This window comes from Apteryx mantelli, chromosome 8 (assembly GCF_036417845.1).
Source record: "Apteryx mantelli isolate bAptMan1 chromosome 8, bAptMan1.hap1, whole genome shotgun sequence".
In the NCBI taxonomy this organism is placed as follows: domain Eukaryota; kingdom Metazoa; phylum Chordata; class Aves; order Apterygiformes; family Apterygidae; genus Apteryx; species Apteryx mantelli.
In genome coordinates, this window is record NC_089985.1 from 34,197,698 (window position 1) to 34,212,485 (window position 14,788).

The 14,788-nt window shown below is 42.6% G+C and overlaps 1 protein-coding gene across 1 annotated transcript in view; it reads right to left on the reverse strand.

Moving 5' to 3' along the window:
- Nucleotides 1–14,788, reverse strand: part of LOC106489278 (cytosolic carboxypeptidase 6-like) — a 243,963-nt gene that overhangs the window by 158,031 nt on the left and 71,144 nt on the right. The window contains exon 4 of the mRNA XM_013948454.2: nt 5,053–5,164. Within this exon, the coding sequence (XP_013803908.2) occupies nt 5,053–5,164 (112 nt within the window). The remainder of the gene's footprint in view (nt 1–5,052; nt 5,165–14,788) is intronic.

The following is a 14,788-nucleotide window of genomic DNA, read 5'->3' on the forward strand; positions in this document are numbered from 1 at the left end:
TAAGCTGATGCACATAGGATCTTAAAAAAGCTTCTCAAAACTATAAAAGGCATCATTCAGTCTTAAATGTCCCCTCTCATGTCTGAAATATTTTATTTACTCATTTTTTCTTCTTATTACTATTTTTGTTGTCAGCAGATACCCACAAACCAACAGGCAAAGTTCCATTTTCCCTCCCTCGCACCAGTCCGTAGCAATAGTAGGTCGCCATCCTCATCAGTTAATTCATGTGGCAGATGTCTGTGTGGGGAATCTAAAGGTTCCAGCCCAGCTGATGACTCAGATTCCAGCATGTTGGGGCCTCATTGAAGTTATATATTTTGTTCTGAATCAAATAAAATTTTCTCTCAAAATGGTATTAGAAGTGTGCAAAAGCTGCAACATCTAGCACTCCAAAGTCAGGAATGACAGAGAAAAGGGAAGCAGCGACTATAGTATGTATGACAAAGGAGATGATAATTAATGAGCACACCCCAGCTGGTTGGGCTTGCTTTTTTTTTTTTTTTTTTTTTTTGAGAGAGGTCTTCAGCTCGCTCAGAGCACAAGGTGAATAGCATGTGATATAGGAATCATTTGCACGTAGGACTTCAGCTTCAATGACTGTAGAAGATGGAAAACAGGTAGAATAGAAGAAAGGGGGACACAGTAAGGCCAGATACAGCATTGCAAGGAGACTGCCCTGGAGCATTGTATTTCATCTCTGCCTCAGCATTTTTATATGATGGGGGCAAATCACTTATAACAGACTCTTCCCAAGCAGTCAGTAGTTGCTTATTCCTTGTCTTCTATGTGCTGGGAAGTCCAAATGACAGGAGTAGAAAGGCATCTTCCCCAGAGAAGGAAGGTGGTAGGAACCAGATACCAAACGTATTAAGACTTGGTGAATGACACAGAACAAATCTGGTTTCAGGCATCTTAAATTATCTACCTCAAATGAGTAGGTGCTTCTGACCATAACTATCTCTGCCTCTGCTCCCCATCCGTACACAGATAATGTGTTTGCTTCTCACAGGGGTACTAAGAAAAATAATTAATTAATGCTTCTGAAATGCTCCCAGGCTATAGCAATGAGCAGAAATGAAAAGCCCACAAGGAGATTAATAATTCTGTGCTCAGCACAGGGTCTGAAAAGCACACAGTAAATACAAGGCCGCACAATGAACACTGAAGCTAAAACAAAACCCTGAATAGCTGTTCATTGCGTGAAAGTTTTCCATTTGGAGAACTCAGTGAGGCAGGGGTCCGACAGACAGAATAACATGAGCCCCTGTGATTAAAGACCATATCACAATGCACATGCTCAAGGGGACTGAACTGACACTGAACAAGCTACCTAAGTTCACTCATTAAATCCGTTTTGAGGGGTTCATTTGCTCCTCAGGAAAAGTGCTGGATGGCCACATAAAACCCATCCAGCCAATAAAGCAGTTCCACTGCTCTCAGCCTCTGAGGCTTCAGAGTTTGTTATCCCAGAGATAAGGACTGTTTGATCTCCATAGACCATCCATGTCTTGAGCTTGCCAGTGCTGAGCACTTGATCCCCAATCCAAAACCTTTAAGCACCTGCTTAACTGTAAGCACACAAGGTACACTGCTGAAGTCAACCAGACTATTCATATTTTTAAAGTCAGCTGTGCTTACTTGCTATGTTAGATTCCTTATGAAGGATATAGATATTCATTCTGCAAACAGCTCTCTACATGGAGTATATTATTACCCCCAACGTGGCCCCACAGCTTGGCTGCTGGAGTGGTTCATATGAACATCCCTTGATGTGCTTCAAACAAAAATCAGCTGAGCTGGCTTAAACAATACATTCATGTTCTGAGCTATTTCAGCTAGCCTGGTCCAACATGGGCAAGGGAAGCGTCTACACAAATCATTCTGATAGAGTGATGGGGAGGTGGTGATGTCTATGGGCAGGGAAAGGTATCTGACAATAGAAATGTCTTCAGCCAACAGCACAAGATCCAGAAAAAGAAATCTGTCACTTTGGTCTCATCGGCAGGACTGACACCACTAGAAACAGAGCTGAGAATATCACCTCACTTCCCATAGGCCAAAACAATGATAGTGACTTACCATCACAAGAGATTGTTTCAAAATCAGTGACACGGAGCTTCCTATCTTTCTCTCATTTCTTTCCCCCCTAAAGTTGATGCACTTACTTTGGAATCTGAAACACTTTAAAAATAAAATAAGCACACTTCATAAAACCCAGAAGAGTAACAGAGAACCACAGATGCCTTGGTTTATTTTTATACAGTAACTACAGTAAACACTTAGCCTTGGACCACTTAATGCTGGAATTGCTGCAGCTATGGCATTGTGTGTCCGTCTCATGCCCACTTCACTTATTTCTGTGTCTGTTACCCCCCCCCAATAGAGTGAACTTTTTTCAAAGGAAACAGCTTATCTTCCATACTGCAGCAGAAGAAGAAAAATCCTCCTATATAGCAATATTTAAAATGTGGTTTTATGCTCTTATGGCAGCTAATTTTCTTTAAATGATTTAAGGGAATGAATACATCTAAAGAGTCTGCACTGAGCCATTCCAGAATAGCAACATGAAGCTGAACTTCCTCTGCTTTAAACAATCCAATCTCTTGTGGGCAGCTCCTCATGACAGATCTTGTCTAGAGTGGGAAGAGGTTATTTTTTATTACAATATTTTGCAGGGATTTTTACATTGCATTTGATTTCATTTCTTATTCCCCAGTGCAGGCAGATGTCAGCTGGGGAGAGGGTGGCAGGACAGGCATGTTCAGGTGCATATTCCCTGATCAGTCACAGCTTCACAACAGCCCACACGCACTCCCCTATGCATGCAGCCATCCATCCATCATGTGCTACTTATCCAAAAGTTACAGTCTACACCTGGGCAGTAGTTAAAACTCTATAGCAGCCTGTAGCGATTCAAAGCAGTTTGTTACTCTGGCACTCTATCTGGGGGGGATTTTATCCGGAATACTTAATAAAACCGGTCATTGCTACGGCAGGCTGGCACGTGCACAGCCCCATGCCCTCCCTCTCTTCGAGGGCAGCTGGCATATCTTCCTGTTTTGTCCTAGGACTTTGGATATGGTCTGTTCATACCAATGCTATCAGGATCAGGGGGGACTAAGAATCCAGCACTGCCTGAAGAAAAACAATAATCTTAGACTGCCTTGTACTGCTTAAGGTCTCTAAAACTGTCAGAAGAGCTGATATTGACTAGGGGACGATAAAGCCAGATGCGAGGTTTTTTTGGTGAGTAGTTAATTCAGTGAGAAATGAAACTCTGAAGAGCCATCAGAACTTGGCTAGTAGTTTAATCCAAAAAAAGAATCCTAACTTGTATCTTAAAAAAAAAATTAAATAACCTCGAAAATTACATGTTACATTTGTGTTTGAAAGGGTCCTTTTACTTCCCCTCTGAAGGAAATGAACTGGAACTAGTTCATCTTAGGTTGATCACCAGGGAGAGGTGGGAGACAGAGATGGAGAAAAAAAAAAGATTCCCATTTTAGACCAACTCTGACCAAACATTTCTTTGGATTTTTCATTTCAGCCACCACAGCAAATAAATGCATTCCACACACAGGGCAGCTGAAAACTCCCAGAGTTTTCAAAGCTTCCCAGGAAAGGGACCAAACTGAAAAGAAACCTTTCCCCAATAGCTTTATTTTATTGACACTGACTTTTAATAGTACCAGGATTTGTTGCTTTATTAGCTAGGGGCCTTTCCCTAAACCCAGCCTTCTTGTAATATTTAAGGACCTCTTTGTCTCTGGAAAGAACTTTATCCTCAGACAAAACAGCCTGCAAGCTCTCTCCATCATCTAGAAGGAAAAATTGTCTTGTTCTTTGGGGTAGAAAAGAGAAAAGACCAAGCTGGCTGAGAAGCTCCTTTCTTTATTCTTCACCATCAGTCTAATACAGCAGGGTTTAGGCGCCTTAGTCACAGGCACAACTGTAGGTGCTGTATAAACAGAACAGAAAGATAAATTCTGCACCAATTAGCAGTCTAAGAAAATATTTTCAGTGCAATGGGATTCCATCCCAAATTCAGGGTCTTATGTATTCATTTATCTTCCTTGTACCTAAACTCACTTCTGCACAGGTAATACTATTAGCTGGGAGATAAAAGGTCCAACTGGGATGTACTGGCAGACTCAGGAGTTAAAGAAACTCTCATCCTGTACATGATGCAGCCAGGGACAATAATCCTCTGTCTCTAATAGCAAGTAAACCAGGTCCTTTTTTACATTACCAGAAAGAAAAAAAAATAAGAAAAACTTCAGGGCATTAAAGATCCAAATGCCTTTCCCATAATGTGAAGCACAAAGAGAGGACAAATATCAGGAATTCTATATAGAAGAAATAATCACCTGTGAAATCTCCTCTTACATTTTCAGGAGTGATTTTTTTCTACCCATCTCCATCTTTGTTCAGCAGTTTTTCTTGGGTGCCACGTTCAATAATCCTTCTGTACTTTGATGTCAAACATTTAATAACTGCCTGCCTCCCTCCCACTCGTCTTCTCCATATTCCCTGCAATCTATCTCCTCTGATTAGCTAAGATTTCACCTTCAAGAACACCTCTGCTTCTCTGAGTGAGACTGAGTGTGTGCATATGTGTTTATATAATATTTGCAAATATTATCCCCCTCCTGCTCTGCACGCTACATAGCAGCCCCTGCCGGAGCTCTGGATTAAGCATCAGTGCCATTCAGTAATTCAATTTGGGGGGCCTGCTCTTTCGAATCCAGCTCAGGACATCACGAGCGCAGCTCGATTGAATTTAGGACCTGCTTTCCGCATTATTCCATATTTAATCTGAGCTGAGCTTCATTTCACTTGCTCTCCCCACTCTGATGCTTCCAGTGACAAAAGACTCTTCAGATGCTCCCTGATCTCATGCAGCGGGGGTGTCGTTTGCTTACTTCCCTCTTGGTTTGGTTTGCCACTGGATTAGGCCGCGTCAGAGCTGCCGGCAGCTTGCGGCACCCCGCGGGGAGAGAGTCGGTACCTCAGGCAAGTTGCCGTCTAGCGTCAGCCCTCCCCACTCACCGGGTTGTTGTACATCTGAACGATGAGCTGTTTCACTCCGTGCAGCGTGGGATGAGCCCAAGGGGACGGGTTCGCCCAGTGCCGGTTCAAATCGAACCCCATCAGGGAGCACCTGCACACAAGAAAACACACGAAGGACCCAAGGAATCAGTACGGGCTGCAGCCTCTCCCGACTTCAGCTCTTCAAGCCAGGGTTATATCCCACAGCTGTAGAGTTCAAACAAGTTATTCTCACAGAAAAACAAACGCAAATCCTCCCCCGAGGACGAGGAAAGCCTGCAGCCACGGCCACAGTTAGAAATAACGCGAGCAGCAGAGCGTCTACAGAAACATCTTTGGCCATTCAGCCTCCCTGTCCTCCACAACACAGACGCTCCCCCTACCCGTTCCCTTCTGCCAGCTTGCCGCGCTGGCACTGGAAGGGCCCGGCAGGCCCCCCCGGGTCCTATCTCCTGAATGCTGCAGCGGTGGGGCTACAGCTATGAGGATGATTCACAAACTGCATCACCAGGACTTCGCTTTGCCTTCAGTCAGGCCTTGACTCAGCAATTGAAATCGATGGTCATTAAGCACGTGCTCAAGGGATTTAAAGCATGAATGTAATTGTTGCCCTAACCCAGGGGCTCAGTCCCTTCCTCTCCTGTAATTGTCTGGGCAGAAGTTAGCACATCAAGCCACTCACGCTGTTAAAATGCTTATTGGCCATCAAATCCTGTGGGTGTGGAAGCACATATATCACCTTGGCTTCTCCTTCCTGCCTTACTTGTGTCCTTAGCATATTGTCCGAGTTTGATTATGCTGCCCTTAGTTCTGCTGAGTAATATCCCATTCTGAGTGAAGTCCCATTGAAATCACATGGGCTGTCAGTAGGGTGAACACAAGAAATTAAAAGGCTGGAGGTGGCACAGAAAGGAGGGATGTCTGTCTATCTATCTAAGTGTCTACGGCCACTGATACGAACAGAGAGAGAAGTCCCCTCTGCTGTCTCAGCTTGAGCTTGGGACCGGTGGATCCTTGAATCTCAGGCAGGTCTTGCTCAGCAATTCTACGAAAGACTACACAGAGCCCACCATTTCTCCACAGGCAGAGATACAACTTTCTCTCTATATAAAACAAAGAATTAAAAAAAAAAAAAATCAACCTCATTGCTAAGCCCTAAAGCTTCCTGAGAAAAGAAGAGCTTTCATTGATCCCTGGTCTATTATGAGAATGTCCGTTCTGCCTTAATCTCTTAAACACACCTATGTAAACAATAGAGATTTACTCCAGTGGCACTATCCTTCGAAAGCAATTCTAAGAATCTGATGACTGAGGAACATAAATTTAATTGGCAAAAAGAAAGGAAAATGCCCCACTTCTCTAACAGCTGAAGCAAATGACTGCATCCACCAAATCCAAATAAAACTACATGGGACAGGCAAAATGGTAAGAGAAGTGAGAGGATGAAACCATTAAGCTCACTTCCAAAAATGATGAATGAACGTTTTCCTAGGAACTAGGATCTGCTGAAAAGTACGAATTCAATGGAATGGTCTTGTATCAAAGTTCTGACTGGAAGCCCAGCAGGCAGGAGCTGCCTGACTCCTTGACTTTAGACAACCCAACTATCAGGCTGTCTGGGAGCTCCAGCACCTAGCTGCCAGCTCTCCAGCTCCTTTGCCACCAGCTTGGCATACAGACAAGGCTGATGGCTCACTGTGGGCGAGAATGCTACCTGCTTGTCGGGGTGGTCACCAGCCTGCTTGCCTACAGAACAGTCAGATTTTTTCTCTGGACACCCCAACAGTTAAAACTCCACAGACAACTCAGTTGTCTGCATCCCACTATAAAGCAAAACACATTATATAAGAGTTCTCCCTCTTTTTTTTGTTCCTAATGCAAACTCTCATCTCTGCTCAGTTCTACTAATCATTTCTTCCTCTTCTTTTGAATTCATAGAAGTTGATATAAAAGTATTTCCAGAGTCATAGGTGGAATTACACTGAGATAAAACTCGTATAAGAGCAGAATCATAAGAATGAGCTTTTCATTTAACAAACACAGGAACTGTGATGATCATCATGAGTTTTACTGTATTTTGGCACAGTTCCCAAGAAAACAGCATGCTCACTCTACAGGACATCATTCTTAAGAGATCAGAACATGAAATCATATCCCCCTTATATGGTTAAAGTGGCCCATTTACATTTGTTTTTAAGCATATTTAAAAGTAATAACACTACAGAAAACAAGCATATTTTGATTCCATTTTATTCATCTCCAAAGCACATTGCAGTGGCCAAGCTACAGAGCACCAAAAGCAAATTTTAATTTCAAATATGGATTGTCAATATTATATTTGGGGCTTGGGGCTTTTTAGATAACTTTTAGATAAAATAAGTCATCCACATAGGGAACAGAAGTAAGCAATATATGATATTTCTGTAAGATATCAAGGCACTGCAATTTGCAATATTTGAATTTGCTATGAATCTCTGCTTAGTGATGAATCTCATAGTTTATTTCAAGCAACAAGAACAGTTGAAAATAGTTGTCTCTACTTGAGAAGACTTCATAAACAGAGAAAGAAGCAATGTTTGACAAACAAGTTATTCATTTGGGAAGCTCCTCTGAGCTCTATTTAATAGGATCCCAAATTAATTTCCAAATATCATTTAGCTAGTCTTTGATGCAGTATATCACATCTCTATCAATGTAACAATTAATTTAATTTCTGATGAAGGCATTACTGTTTCTTTTCAGTCTGGAAACAGTGTAAAGTTTCTTTTTTTTTAAAAAAAAAAGTCTTTTTTCTTTCCCTTTTGCCTAAAGACAAATTTGTATCTACCGCACTCACTCTTTATTCATCTGTTGCAAACTTGTGGTCTCTCTAAGGAAACATCAAGTTGTGTTCCTTGGTACTTCAGATTTGATTATTGACTCTATTACATGTAGAACTGTCTCCCAAAGCTCATATATATCAGGACATGACCAAAACATACGCTAAGAGTCTCCCACATGCCTATTACAGATCCTGCATTCATTATATTCTCTTACTCCCAGATGATGTGATCTCTCTTGTGGCTAATACCTAATACTTCCAATGCAAGAACTCGAACAGGATACCTTCAACATTGCATCTTGCAGTGATTTTTAATTCCCCCTACCAAACTTAAGCCAGTTCATTTCTAGTACACATTGCTTGCTACTTCCCATTGTTTAACTGTTTATCTCCTGCTTCAAATACTGGGTAGACAAAGTAGAAATATAGGTATCCTCTGGAAACAGCAGCTCTACAGCAGGAAACACCAATGTTCCCTTATAATACAGCGTCCTTCAAATATTTAAAGACCAGTTATCTCTTACTCAGACTGCAAGTTTTCTCATTGACTTCAGTGCAGTTCTTTGTGTGACTATAATTGTTTCCCACTTTGAGAAAGGACACCAAAATCTGTTCTGTTCAGATCGGGTTTGTTTATAGGATACAGTAAACAAACTAGCGTGTTCAGTATAAAATTTACAAGGGGAGGAAAAAACCCTAAATTGTATCAAAGGACTGTTTTAGGATGACCTTTAAATGGGGATGTGCGGGAGAGCAACACAGGAAGACATGGCAGACTCTAAGAGCGGTAAGGGGAAACAGAAGCACCTTTGAAGGTAGGAAGAGGTGGAACAGGTGAACACCTCCAGAGTGAAGGCACTGGAGAAAACCCATGAGGTTTAATGGAGCATACCCATGAATGCTCTTATAAATGCGACAGGTCATACTGATATCGAGCCAGACAAGAATGATACGCTGGTACAGTCTCTCTCACATGACAGCAAGGTGTAATCAGGAGTAGGTGAGCTTTGTACAATAAGAAAAGTAGCATAATGCAGCTATTACATGATTATGCTCAGCATTCACGTGATGAAATTCTGGGTTTTGTGTCACATCACCATAGCTTCCACAGAAACTGGCTAGTATGTCATTCAAAATATTTAAGCCATTAGCAACTGTTTGAATTTTGGATGATGCTGGGTAGGGTCTGCTAGATATACAGATCAACAAATACGTTTCTGTTCAACCACTGAATGTGCATTTAAATCAGGTTCTGTGATTTTACTTGTGAATCAGAATCTGCATTCCGCAAACATTCTTCAGTCTTTATCTGAAATTTCTGTTTTCTACCAGTAAATAAATTTATTACAGTGTTTACAAATTTACATACATAAACACAGTGCAAATTCAGTCAAAGCAAATGAGTTTCAAAATTGAAATGGAAACTGAAACATTTTGCAGTATTCATCCCTCCCTACTTGGGAGACAGCCAGATCTCAAGAGGTTACCAGCTCAACTCAGTAAAACCAAAGACATTCAGACCATCACTGAGCTTGCTGGGTGATTATCTGTGCAGAACTTTCTCACCCCTAGAGGTTTAACTCATCACTGGTTTTAAGTATTCCTTACGCAGCTGCTTTAATGAAAACATCCTTGTCCCTTGCTAGAACTGAGGAAGGTTTAGTACCAAGGCCTATACTGGCTTTATTTTTAAGGCTGCTTCCTCTTCTTTCAAGTTGTGGCTTTTCTGTGGACCTCTGCCTTCCTCCTTTCACTTCTGTTCTCTACCCCCTATTCCTTTTTCCTACTATGCGAGTCCAAGTCTCTCACTAACAGACCCATTTCCACAAGGTGAGATATGGAGAATAATGGAGGAAAGGAGTTAAAGAAATCCTTTTTCATGGCATATGATTTATTACAAAGAGAACTCTACACTCTTCCCTTCAGCTTTGTAAGGTTGCGTTGGTTCATTGGATCAGCACCAGGTGAATCTCCAGATAATACCGCACACAAAGCCGGGGAGTTCAAATCCACAAATGGCACTACTGACAGGGTTAGGATTTGAAATTGAAAAGGTGTTGGGGGGGGGAGGGGGCTGCACTCACTTTTTTTTCCCCAGGCATATTGCAATAAGAGCGGAGACAGAGGGTAATTGGTCTCTATTGTTGCACTTCTTTGAGGCAAGAGTTATAGCAAGGAACTGCTGTGAGACTGCAGCCTGCAATATCATGCAGAAACGGTAGCTGTGCAGTAGGAGAGCGTGAATACAAGGCGAACACATGGAAGACTTGCTTCTTTTAATAAATATATCATTTTAAACCTGTTATAGTCACGACATTTTACAAATCAACTCTACACCTGTCGTCATCAGGGAAGTCAGAGTCTTTATTAGCATGCATTTCCCCGTTTGGGTGCTTGGGGCTTGCGATTTATGCATTTGCCTATTATTCATTAAAGAGGATTCATTCAAGCCCACATGTTCTAAGGCAATTAGGTACCAAGACAGTCTAACGCTCCAGCTCCAGCCACGGAGACTTCCCCCTCCCCACTCTCTCCCCCCCTCCTCAGCTTTCTGCATTTTTTAGTTTAGAGCTCTGGAAATCTTCACAAAGGCTATTTAACATAACCACTGCAGTGTGCTCCAGGCAGAGCACAAGTGGCCGCACAGAGCGGAACAGCATTAGCTCGCAGAGGCCACATGGTGGAGTAGATGTTTACAGAATGAGCGCTGCATGGTGTACTGACATAATTTTAAATAGTACATGACGGTTAAAGATGTGTTTCTCCATTTTCTGTGTAAACAGTGTTAAATAAGAATAAACACAAAGGGATATTTTCTCCTTCTGATGAATACATGCATTTCTCAGAGCTGGTAACAGGCGTTACAGACACACGCACCAAGGAGAGCACACGGCCCCACCTGGCATGGGTAAAATCCCCTTCTCCAATCTGCAGGATACATCTCAATTCCACTATTTAACTCTCCCTACATACCCTGACTTCTCAATAACATCAGAAGGATTCCTGGTCACAAAGCACAACACTGGAAACAAAACCCAGCACGCAGGCAGGAGCACCCTGCCCTACAAACGCACCTCGGATGCAAGACAGTAAGATCTGATAATTAGCATAGCTCATCCTTGGGCGCTAGCACAGGACTGTTCCCCTGCTACATATTTTCCAGCATGGTGTCCAGTCCAGTTTTCAGTTTTTCAAGGGACAGGGTGTCCAGCACGTCCCCAGGGAGGTGAGTCACAGCTCACCAAAGCTGGCCCTAGGGAGCTCGTGTCGCTGCTGCCGGGCCCCGCGCACGAAGCCCTCCCAATGCGCGTGCTCCAGGAGCAGGTCTCACGCCTTCCCTGCTCCTGGAAGGGACCACAGGGCTCCCACTCTCCAACTGCACGCTGACTCACGCCCGCCCATCAATCTTGTGCACCCAGACGCTTTAACTAAGTTAACAAGAACTCCCACAGTTCTTCCATTTTGAAGCCTGATTCATAGGTTGGCCTTTTCAAAACCAAAGGTATCGTTCACTTAGAGTGAGCAGCTGCACACCCAGTGGGATTTTTTCCAACTTGCGGATCCCTAAAAATTTTCCACTACAAACACTGACTCACGGGAAATTTCCTATATATAGCCCGTGATGCAGTATTATCCAAACCTGTGTTCCTGAGGTAGCCCATGAGTCACCTGAACTCACAGGTCACAAGCTGCAAAACACTGAGAAATAAAATTATAGTTACATATGCGCTTAATTTACTGGACTCCCACCTTTCTGAATACCCTCAGCAAGTCTAGTTCCTCTAGGCTCTCTTGCCCAGCCTGCCTGATAATTCAGCTTTTCCACACAACACACTGATCCTGTCTCCTTACAAACCTTGCTTCTCAGGCAGGCAGACCTTTTTTTAAACTCCTGGTATTTCTTTGTTGTTCTGCACTCCTGGCTTTAGTCCCCTTTGGCAGGTTGGGTAGAGATAAGGTAAAGTCGTCACAGTGGTTCATAGAAAACAACTAGGACACACGTAAGCATTTCCTGAGACACAGCTTATCTTAAGCAGTGTTTTTGTTCCCGCTTCTTCCCCCTCCTCAGACTGTTCAGTTAATCTGACGCACAATACACCTCCCAATTATTGCAGAATACCCCAGATGCACTACACTGACATTCCCATTCTGTTCCAATATATATTTCATTTAGCAGATGAAGTAACCAGACTTGCTTAACCTAGTCACCTTCAGGCAAGTGGAAAGGAGTTGCATGTTTCCTGTAGACAAGCATGGTACGAAATCCCCCAAAAGATGGTTCGGCTCTTACTATCAGACCTATTACACACAGAAAGCTGCAGTTAAACAGCCAACCTTAATGTCACAAAGCTGAGCTCTCAAAAGTTCAGATATGCCACAGCTGCACAGATATCCACAACCTTCATTCAGCTCTCTGTACGTCATTATCATGACACAGTCTTTAACTACAGGAGCACAAGGTATTTTTCCACAGGGCTCTTTCTTTATTCCATGCACAGGATCAACACTGCTCATTAATGATCAGATTATACAATATTTTGGCTTTTTTGTATTGTTCAATATGCAGCCCCAGGCTCCTACTTACTGCATGTTACTCAAAGCCTGCTCTGAAGATAGAGTTGTTCAGTTCTTCATGGGCTTTTCTAAAGTGCTTATCACTGTGGGAGATGACTGCTACATAAACATTGATGAACTTATTTTCCCAGCAGTACTGCTGCAGGAGGGGACCACACTGTCCCCAGTTTATAGAGGAACAATTGGGCACAAAGTAACTCACGTAAGAGACACCCACTAATTTGGGCCACTGTAGCTCAGAGGCCTAGGACAGGATTTTTGTTTAAGAGCACTTAACTATATAGCTTGTTACATGCTCAGCATCTAACTCACTCAGGTTTGAGCTGAGGGCTGTACTCAAGGCTTCTCTAAATCTGATCCCAAAGTGGCAGTGTGAGTGGATAGACTATAGAAAAAATCCAAGTCTGGGTAGCTAGGAGAGTTGGAAGTGAAGGTTCCTACAAAATGGTAAGGTATTATGAGATCATAAACGCATTTGGGGGTGCAGTTTTACCCTAATTCAGCTATTTTGCTTGCTTTGGAACCCAATACTGCTTCAATCAACCCTGTGCCTGGGACGTGCCCTCATACGCGGTGTTTAGGGTTAGCACCATCCCTGACGCTTCCCTTACTCTCCTGAACAGAATTAACCGATTACTCTGCTACATTACAAGCTGCCAGACTTTGCATCCAGAACTATCACTCATGCTAAGGCAGTCAGGCTACACACGCACGCTCTCAATATGCCAAAATCCAGCTAGAAGAAATCCATCTTCAGCATCACAAAGTCCTTTTCCTCTCTCATATCCTTAAGCATGAGTTTGACTTAATACCAAACTGTCAAGAAGGTGTGCTTTATTCAGGTGAGACAGCAAACAGAAAAGCCACGCAGGACTGGCGAATTGCTGGCTGAACTCTAATGGACAAGGCTTCTCTGCTCAGCACCAAGGAGCACTATCCCTGGCTTCCTTTTATAACTATGTTTGCTAACAGGCTCTAACACACTTGCGTATTTCTCAGTCCCATACACAGCCAGTCTTGATTGCATTCCTGCACAGTCTTGCTATGTCTGTAAATAGTTTGGCTTGCAAATGACTTTTTGAATTGGATACATAAATATCCATCCATTTTGGGTCAGTGGGAGAGAAGTCCCCTTTATTGTCACTGCACAGCATTACTCAACCCACATATATTCCCTGCAAGCAGCCTACCCCCTGCTTCACTAGTTAGCATGTATAATTTTCATCAGCAGTTAGAGTCAGGGATACATCCATTAGCAAGGCACTCAAATACAAAGTCCCTTTACCACTATTAAGTGAAAAATTTACAATTGTATGGAAAGTCCTGAACAAAATCCCAGGTCCCATAATATTACAGGGTGGGGGTAGGGGAAATGACCCAGTAGCTCACTCAGGGTGATAACATGAGACTGTGGAGACTTCTTATGCAACCTAGGGAAAAATTGCAATGCCCCAGTCCATCTCTTGTAAAAATAATTATACTACCAACCCTCCATGGTGTTTTGAGAGGAAATAAGTGAAGGATTATGAAGTACTTTGGTGCTACGGTGATGGGGATATATTAGGCTCCGTGGATAGAGATTAAGCGGTTTATGGAATGGCAGGAAAGTTCTCCGATAGAGGCTGAATTTCGGCAAGGTTCACTTCCAGCAAGATCCTACTATTTCACACTTAACACACACTTCTGAAATGTCTGTAAGAGCAAAAAAATAACCCAGTCCATTTCATCAGAGAAATCCTCTGCATTTTTTTTTTTTATATCAGTGAACATTTCCTCTTTTTCCTTTTTACCTCAACTCCCTGTAACTAAAGACTTTTTCCTCTCAAATGTGTCTCTGTTCTCACTTTAATTTTCAAGGTCACCTGGCCCACTGGGTGTATCACATATTGCTGTCTAATTAAAGGAAGCAGATTAACCTTATTCTATTAGATTGTTTTAGTACCTGCCAGCTGACTACTGTGCATTAGCAAAGGGACAATGTGGCCAAGTCAGTTAAAAAACAACCAGCATTCATCTTTGGGAAGTCCACCAGAAGCTCTGAACACAATGCAAATGTTCTCCCCATTATCACTACTATGATAAAATAACAAACATTTCATAACAGGAATATTACCAATGTCTTGTTTGTCACATAACATTTCAGAAGATGGCAGGCAAGCTATGAAGCCCTGATCGGTCTTTGATTGCAATCAACAAAAAGCCCAGATGCTTTCAAAGGGAGTTAAATCAGGCTGTGATCCTTTCCAATCACTTCTTAATTTAAGGGGCAGAGTTTCACCATCTGAGCTTCAATGTGTGGTAGTGCCTCAGTCCAAACAACACAGAGAAGGAGAAGATATT